Raw genomic sequence first — 10,059 nt, forward strand, 5'->3', positions numbered from 1 at the left:
ATATATATATGTATATATATATATATATATATATATATATATATATATATGCATATTTGTATTTATTATTATATGAATAATATCAGAATAAAATTCGATCCATATTCGAATCGAATCCCTTTTTAGTGGATATGGTAACGAAAATTTAGTATTTGATACATATCCGCTTCTGAATTAATTCCGTATGGAATTTATCTATGTCTGTAATTTCCCGAATCCTTCAATCTCAATCAAGTTCCTCACAATTTAGTATATATCTATTCAATTTGCCTAAAACTTTTCTCACTAGAGTGGAACAACAGTGAGTCATCTATTGTGTTGAGTTACCAACCACAAATAACAACTAGATTCGTGATCAATATCTTTGGCGTAACTTGCTTACACTTCTATACTCCAAATTAACCTAAAGCCAGTAATTCTTTCGCTCGCTTCCATCACTTAGTTAAAATGCAAATAACTATCAGGACATGTCACCTTCCTACTAATATCTTTCAATATCAACTTTACAACACACTCAGCAAAGAGGATGCTAATCTAAATATTAACATTTATGCAAAAGTATGCATGACTCAGGGCCCCTTCTTCCTGCACCAACTGCTAATAAGCATCAAGCAAATCATAAACCAAAGAAAATTCTATCACCGCCATCCTCAATTCATTTCTATCGCCATAGTAAAATATATATATATATAGCCCAACATGCTCTTGTATATTTCTTCTATCTTTCTTTACATGCACATTTAATATCCAATAGTAAATGCCTTCATTGCAATAGAAATATCCGACACAATCTCATTCAAGTGTATATACAAGAGCTTCATGCCAGCGCCATTAACCTAATTTTAATGTGTATTCACCAATAACATAATCATATATTCTCCGAACACTGTAGTTACAAGCAAAACAACATTGACATTATTATATCTAATCTCTATACTTTAACATTTATAATAATCTCCACTGTGCTTAGCTATATAATAAAGCTAATAACTTGTTGCGGTAGAATTCTTCACTTTCTAACCCATATATTGTCCTCTCGTGTTAATTGTAATCTCAAAATACTGAACTCCTAATATAGTGCATCAATATGTAGCACTTCCCATTAAGCCAGTGTTATGGACCCTATATTCAAAACCATAGGAAAAGTCAACTCTCATAGACTAATTTCTATACAAACAATTTTCCAATAAAATAAGTAAAATCGAACTTATCTTCCCAATGTGTGTGACGATTAAGTCCCTTCCGAGCAAGTCCAACTTAATCCATATTATTCTTCACTGCAGACAAGATCATAGTGCAGTTGTCGTCTTATATACTGCCCAACACAACAGTCAAAATTTTATATATTTCTTGCTAAAGCTAGACTTTCGTGTGGTTTGTCTCTTATTAAGAATGCCCTAATTCATTTCTTTCTTGTGTTCATGGTCATAATAGTTGGCTGAGCTTTATCCAGGCAACTAACCTATCATAACACTACCTTTTCTGAGCCTTAGAGATAAAAGAGAATAAGAAAAAATTAGCATGAGTAGATGATATGTAAAAAGAATTATTTCTGAAAGGATGTGGTCGTATAAAACCTTAAATAATAAACTAATCAAGATTTTAATATAAAAATATTTCCATTTTCTTGATCGCGGAACTCATCAACAAGAACTCATATTATATACCGACAACAAGTTACAGACTATAGTTACATCTCTGACATTTTCATAATAAGTTGTTAGATGATCGAAATAAACTGGTATTTACTCAACAACGTAGAATGACTACATGCATAAAAAGCAAAATTGTTGAGTTGCAAAATGTAAGTATTCAAGGTTGTGGGTGCCTTATCGTAAGAAACAATAAACAAAATCCAAGGAAAAAAACTTACAAAAACAACAAACCATTGAATGACCTAGTGATTTCTAGCAATTTGATTCATACAACAAGATAATATATAACAGGCATTCCCTGAAACTTTCTTTACATCAATTTATAATGCTTTTAGAATAATATAAATTAAGGGATTAATGACGTTGGGATCCACCATTTTGAGCTGTTACATAAACGTTAGTGGAGGGAGAAATCAACAAACATATGAAAGAAAACCGCCAAGAACAAGAAGTTAAAAAACCTGTTGACCCATCCCCGAACATTTGCCTTTCATGAGTCTTGATCTGCCAAACCCACTTAGCTGGTAATGTCATAATTCTATTTCTACACAGCCTATTGTTGAAGGGGTCTCCATTTATTTTTACCTATGAAATATAATATACAACAGACTAAACAACAAATCTAGTCCATGAGAAGCACTTCTCACTTCTCACAAAAGATTATTCTAGAGACTAGCTGTGATAGAACCTCCGTTGCTAGTTTATCACCTCCTACCAGTGCTGCAAAAATGATGAGTAAGCTGTTTTCCAGAAACAAATTATCAGACTGTTGCAAGTCTATCAATGTTCTATGAACGCATACTACATAAATGACCAAGCAATTGTGTATCCTAACATCCTTCACACTGTTGTCAGTTTATCTTACTCCTACTCTAGCAAAGCAAGCTACTATATAGGAGAGACTTCATGAAAGCTTGACCCCCCAAAAAATAAAAAATAAAATCATGAATGGTGTAATTAGAGAAGAAATAGCAAGATGCAAACTTCCTTGTGGTAAGATCAAAATTTTATCAAGGAGAAGACAAATAACCAAACATCAAACATGAATTAGAAGAGAGCAATACCTCATGTTTCTTTTCACATTTATTGTATTTGCTTAATACTCCTTAAGTTAGAAGAAAATAAAGTACTGTGACTGTTATTATACTAATCAACTTATTGGGCTATTAGAATTAGAACATCACCAAAGATATTTAGACTAGGCCTTAAATAGATTTAGTGTCATCGATGATATTTAATGAGGAATACATGGTTGATTAGAGGTAAAAACCATAAATTATAAGATAACACACTCATGAAAACCTGCACTGAATGCAAAAGAGGAAAGGACTTAAGTGCCCACAAGATAAAGAAAAACCAAACACCAAAAAGAATTAAAATGGAATAAGTGGATATTACATAATAATAAGAAAGTACACTGTATCATTAAACTTCAGAATATTAAGCAATTGAAATTTCAAAGTAAGCATATCTTCTGTTCTTGGTTGCAGATCTCATGGTACACACGAACATCGAGTTACAGACTACAGCTACATCTCTGACATTTCACAGCAATTAGTTAGATGATTAAAACAGAGAATGAGCGCATGCATAAGCAGCAAATATGATCACAGAAAACTTGCTAAACCTCAAATAGTTAAAAAATAGAAAATTTACAATAGAATATTGACTAGATATTGACTGCAGATCTCATAGTGTATCGTGAATGGCGAAGTAAATTATGACACCGAGTTACAGATGTGCTACATCTATGCAATGCTCATAATAATTTGCAAAATGATTAAAATAGATTGGCACCGGTTCAACAAAGAAGAATGGGTATGCAACAGCAGCAGAATTATCTACTTGTAAAATGAAAGTTTCGGGGCAATGGAGTTCAATATAGTAAGACACAATAAACAAACCCACAGAAAAAATTCACAAGCACAATGAATCATTAAATGGCCTTGTGCTTTCTGACAATTTGATGCAACAAAACAAAAAAATATATAAAACGATACTCCCGGCGGCCTTCATTACATCATAAACAATTTATGATGCGTTTTAAACAATGTATAATCACTAGACCAAGAAGGTTTATATGATCAATATCATTTCATTTAAAGTTGAAAGCATGTTGGACAACCAATATAATACTGTTAGAGCGTATTTACCTATATGACAGGAGAAGAAAAGAGAAACTATAGCAGAAAACTGCTAAAATAGAACAAAAGTTAAAATCCCTGTTGACCCATCCACAAAACCCGGCCCCTTCTTAGGATCCACCAAATCCAGTTAGTTGGTGCATGTCATAATTTTCATCTTTCCAGTGGAACTGTTAGTTCCATATAACATGTTCACAAATAAGAAGATAACATGTTCTTACTTGCATATAGGCTGATTATCTACCTAGACATTAAGTCATTAACAATTCATCCCAAAGCATCCAAGTAGTCAACACAATTTATATATTATGCATATCCACTCTTCTTAAAAGAAAATTTCTACCATGTTAAATATTCTACGCCTTTAACTAGCTATATGGCATACGATGCATGATAGCATGAAAAAAGGAAAAGGAAAAAAAAAAAGAACTAACAACCTTAGAAAATTGATAGAGAAGAAACATCTTTGCAGATAGTCAAAGGAACATAAACTACAGATTAGCAAGGCAGGTCTGCTTTACTCTGATCTTACAATTGACTGTAATGCCATCAATTCCGCCAGATAAAAGGTCAGAGAACATACAAAATCCTCTCAAACATCTCAGAATGATTCAAGTCATGCCTCAGGAGAAGAAAAACAAACATAATGAGAAGCATATGAAATTGTACCCACAAAAGCAACTCACAACCGCAAGCTTGCTGTACTCGGTGAACCTGACAATAAGGCTCTCGAATTACTTACAGGAATCGATGCATCTGCATTAAGTTAAGACAAGTCAAGATAGAAATCATTAATTGAACCATATATTTGGAACAACTAGTTGTACGGATAAAATTTTCTAAGGTGCAAAACCATAAAAAGCATAAAAGGAACATGATAAAGAGGATCCTTCCATTAGAATTCAGCTACAGGTAGGAAAAAGAAGCACACATTTCAAATATTCTTCACCTTGAATTGTTTGAGGTATCCTCGGAGCCTTATCCGCATCAGGTAAAAAACCTTTATCCTCCTCCTTAACAGCAATACGACCTTGAGACCCTAAAGAGAGCCCCTTCTTCTCATTCTCTTGACACTCCGCCTGTTTCGGAAGGCGAGATAGACTCCCCACCCTATCCTTCGAATCAACTCCAACATTGTTTTGCATAGAGGATATGGAAGAAAGCCCTTTCAACTTATCACTCTCCGAATTCCCCGGCACAGGTCTGTGCACGGACGGAAACTCGTGAAATCTCATCCACTTCTCTCTTTCCCTACTCTGGACCTTCTTCTGCGCCGACACGGTACTGCTAGGCCTCGGCGCCTTCTTCTTCGGCTCCGCCGCCTCCTGAGCCGGAACCGGAATAGGAGTAACCGAACCTTTGGCGCCGTTCATCTTCTCCTCTCTCTTGGCGATCACGAGGAGCCCCTCGAGCATCTCCCTCGCCCGCTTCTTCGCCACGGCAGCCTCCTTCACCTTCCTCTCGGCGTCCGCCCTCGCGGCCGCCGCCGCCTTGCTCATGGAAGTAGCCGACAGCTGCGCTGCGGCGAGAAACACCTTCGCAGAGGGCCGATTAATGGGCGGCCGGTCGGATTCGCCCGAGCCCTTCCCCTTGGGGGGATCGCCGGGGACGGGGAGGTAGGAGAAGCCCTCGGGGTTCTTGCAGCTAGGGCAGAGGAACTGGGCGGCGAGGTCCGCCGCGGCGAGGCACGCGCGGTGGGCGACGGAGGGGCACTTGGAGCAGTGGACGAGGGTTTCCGCGGAGGCCGCCGCGGCGGCGGTCGTCGGCGGCGGCGGCGGCGGCGGCGAAGGAGGAGGGTCGAGGAGGTCGAAGCAGGAGGAGCAGAAGAGGCCATGGTGGTACCTGAGGACGCACGAGGTGCAGAGGAGGCAGAAGACGCTGCGGTGGCGAACGTGGTGGAGCGGCCACGGCTCGCGCGCGCAGCACCCGTCGCCGCCGCACCCAACCCTCGACGGCACCGGCGGCGGCGCCGTCGCCATGGGAGGAGCGACCGAGGAGCCGGAGGATCCGAAACCCTAGGAGGAGGAGGAGGAGGGGGAACCAGGCTAGGGTTCTCCGACCCCGGAAGAGGAGAACGACGACGAGAAAGAAGAAGAAGAAGAAGGAGGGATTGGATTTGGGGGAGGATTTTGGGGTGGGGGATTTTCAATTTCTAGGGTTCAAAAACTCCAAAAGCGGTCTCAAACGGCACTCTCAATCAAAATCTCGAGAAAGAGAGAGAGAGAAAGAGAGAACTAGAGAGGGTGGGGGGAAAGCGAAACAGTGGGATTCGTTGGAATTCGCCGCACAAAATTTCCATAAATTGTTTTATTTTTTAGAAAAAAAAAGAAAAATAATAAGGTAAATATGAAATGAGGCCCCTCAACCATAGCCATTGTAAACTTACGACCTCAACTATTTTTTTTAAAAAAAAAATACTACTTGTACACCCAATTAAGGATATATTGTCGAATCGTTGGCGCCAACCATTAATCTCAAAAGCTCGAACTATTGAAAATATGCAACCAATTCACTTAAAGCATACAGATACAGCACCAAGGGGTTTCGATTGTAACTCGGCCCACCCAGTCTCACGTCACTTCGAACACGACTCAGCCCATCCAGCCTCACACTATTTTGAACATGACTCGGCCCAACATGGCCTCTCACCACAGGGCAGAATACTGGCCCATTTAAACCAACATATACAAGTTACACTGTCCTTACTTCATATACTCCCTCTTACATAATATTAAATTATAAAATTACATAAAAAAATGGACTGAAATGTAAAAGCTACGAATAAGACTATTGGGCCTCTTGGGCCTATTTTCAGTGGGAGAAAGTGGACTCAGCCAGAATTTTTAGTTCTTTGATTGTTGGAGCTTACCGGGATATTCTGATATTTCAACCGTCCGTTCTAATAAGTTGGGTTTAAATATTTCTGAAATCCTTCTCTCAAAAGCTATAGATCTTATCAAACTCCCCTCTCTTTAGTTATATCGAAACTGAGCTCATTTCCATGCTCGACCTCTTGGTTCAGAGAGAAATTACTCCGAGATGACAACGAGGTCCTCTTCTCCATCTTTTTATTTCCTTACTTGCTATTAATTATTCAATACTTACTACTATTGTTATTTATTATCTTTCAGGCTGTTTACAAATAGCTGGTGAAATTATTAAATTTGATAAAATATTTAATTTAATTAATTCAATTAAAACTGAATAAAAAACGAGAGAACTAGAAAAAAAATAAAAAACAAATTGAGGTGTTAATTTCAAAAAACCCATATAGTTTAGGGTCCTCCATTCATTTTAACCAAATAATAGTAGTAAGCAGTGAGCTGAGCATGTTTCGCAGGGCTACTGTACGGGCATGGCCGCATGCGGACGCATACGACACGTTGTTAATCACCGTCCATCATCATCAAGTCAACCTCTGACTTTTGATGTACGGTTAACATTAGCCCGTCGCTCATTGGGCGGTGGATATGACGCGTCCACATACGGTCATTCGTAGTGTAATGGCCCTGTCTGATTCCGTGAAGTTACTGAAACGGGATCTTACATATTTTGGCAGATCCCCTACAAGGACGGACGCAGAATGTTTGTACATCTGTAAAAATATTTTGGATTAATTGTATACTTCCCGTAAATATAGTAAATTACAAATATATCCCTACAAAGTTCAACTTTCATAAGTTATTCCTATAAAAGTCCTTATATTTTCAGATATGCCCCTGTCGTTAGAATCCGTTAGAAACGTTTAGTTAACCGTAGGTTAAATATTTTATTAAGGTTAATTTTTAACATTTTTATCCCTTTTATTTATATTGTTATAATTTTTGGAGGGACATATTTGTAATGGCAAAATTAAAAATATAAATAATTTTCTAATAGTTATAAAACAGAGGAACATATCTAAAAATATTAGGACTTCTGTAGGATTAACTTATAAAAGTTGAACTTTATAGGAATATCTTTGTAATTCACTATATTTGTGGGGACCTGTATGTAATTAACCCAAATATTTTTCAACAAATAGGTTTTGAAAAAAAAACATTATAGTTAAAAAAAAAAAGTCTAAAATACATAAAATCCCCAGATAAATATTTTTTTCTACTTTTTTTTTATTTTTAAGAACTCATATTTATCTCTTCAAATTTTTCAGTTGATTATATTTAGCCACTTTCCGTCAAGATTCTGTCATTTTTTTATAAATTATACCAAAGATGCCCTTAAAAAGACATAAATATATTAAAAATTTATTTTTTTAATAAAATAAGTAAGGATAATAAAGTGATTTTAAAAATCATAACTTTTTGAAAATATTTCTAAATTTGTAAGAAGGTAAAATGTAAATTTTTTAAAGTCATAGAGTAAAAATGAAAAAAAATGAATATTTACAGAAGAAGGGTTTTCTATATTTTAGCCTTTAAAGAAATTACAAGAACAAAAAATGTCCCCTAGAGCCTGGGTCATCTTACTATTATTTCAAATAAATTTAAAGCATTAGAAAATATTAAACTCAATCGTAAAAACTTTAAGGGACTGTTTAGTTGTATGTACTGCAGTTGTAACTGTATGCAGATTCAAGTTTGGTATTTACTTTTATACATTTGTGTTCAACTGCTGCAATTGCAACTGCACGAGAACTCAACTACAGTAATTAGAACTACGTCTAAATTTGCTGCTGTTAGACTGCAGCACTTGGAGAAAGTAATTTTAAATAAAGATAAACTTACCTTCCTAATAATCTTTTTTTATAATTTTTTTTTTTTATCTTTGTACATAGGAAGTAATCTCACCACTAGAGATGTCAACGGGTCGGATTCGGGGCGGATTTTTAAAAATCCGAACCCGAACCCGACTCCAAACCTGAGACCCGAACCCGAATCCGAACCCGACGGATTTTAAAAATCCATATCCAAATCCGAACCCGACCAAAAATCCGAAACCCGAACCCGAACCCGAACCCGAAAATTTGAACCCGAAACAATTATTATTTTTTTCAATATTTCAAAATATATTATATTAAACCTAAATTTTTAAAATACAAATTCAAATATAACATCAAATTTTTCTATATATATATTATATATAATACAAAATAAATTCGGATTCGGGTCGGGTTCGGGTTCGGGTCGGGTACAATCAAAATTCATATCCGAATCCATATCCGTCGGGTATCTATTTTTGATATCCATATCCGAATCCATATCCATATCCACCGGATATATCCGTTTCATTCGGGTTCGGATTCGGATAAAATTTCAGGTATCCACATCTATTGACATTCCTACTCACCACTCCATATGTAAAGTGCTAGAAATTTATAAATTTACTTCTCAACAATATGTAGCCAAATAAAATATTTATATCTACAGTACTTCCTACTACATTCAACTAAATAAAAAATATAAAACTATAATCATTTTCAATTGCATGTATTTCAAACTATACAACTTTTACAATTATGTTGAATCAAACGACCGCTCATAAAAGTTTCAGGGTCATTTTTTTTTTTAAAAAAAAAAATAGCACGCTATATACTTCGTTTAATAAAAAATTAAAATTAAAATTAAAATACAATAATTGATACTGTAACTTGTCAAAAATTATAATATTGAGGTAAAAATGTATAGGGACTCCATTCTCCATACGCCCTCCAAATCCACAAATCCGTCAAAAATCCGCCAAACACTTGCTCTTGCTTCGATCTCACCCGAATAGAGTAGTAATTGAATGTCAAAGAAAGAAGTAAAATTAAGAAATAATTTCATACAGCTTCTCGAAAATATATTGAATAACATATATATTTCTATAAATTTCAAGTTTTCAAAATCCGGTTATGCTCATATTTGCTACTTTAGTTTGTTACTGTTAGCTTACTATTTATCTTTTAACAGAAGATAAGTGAAATATCAATTTTATTATCACAAATATATTCCTCCAAAAGCCTCAACTGTTAGAATCATGAAAAAATGTCTGCTCAAAAAATTTTTAATGGTCATCTTCTTTCTCTATGGAAACTAATTCAATCCACCATTATTGTATCCTTTGCTCTGTCTCTTCTCCCACTCCTTTTCTTCTTTGCCTATCTAATATCGATTTTTCGACGCTCGACATGGGGCGAAGCAACAAGCGTCGTAGATGAATGGGGATTGAGAAATTCTAGTTACGGATTCAAAACTAGCATGAGAGAGAGAGAGAGAGAGGAAGAGGAAAAGAAAGAGGAAGAAGGAGAAGAATTCACATTACTACGATTTTGATTGAGAGAA

The 10,059-nt window shown here is 36.1% G+C and overlaps 1 protein-coding gene across 1 annotated transcript; it reads right to left on the minus strand.

Moving 5' to 3' along the window:
• Positions 4,222-6,060, minus strand: LOC109723943. Its single transcript, XM_020252475.1, has 2 exons — positions 4,749-6,060; positions 4,222-4,555 (listed from the first exon to the last, which is right to left on the minus strand). The coding sequence occupies exons 1-2, from the start codon at positions 5,776-5,778 to the stop codon at positions 4,482-4,484; spliced, it is 1,104 nt and encodes a 367-aa protein (XP_020108064.1). The 5' UTR covers positions 5,779-6,060; the 3' UTR covers positions 4,222-4,481.

This window comes from Ananas comosus, linkage group 18, assembly GCF_001540865.1.
Source record: "Ananas comosus cultivar F153 linkage group 18, ASM154086v1, whole genome shotgun sequence".
NCBI lineage: Eukaryota > Viridiplantae > Streptophyta > Magnoliopsida > Poales > Bromeliaceae > Ananas > Ananas comosus.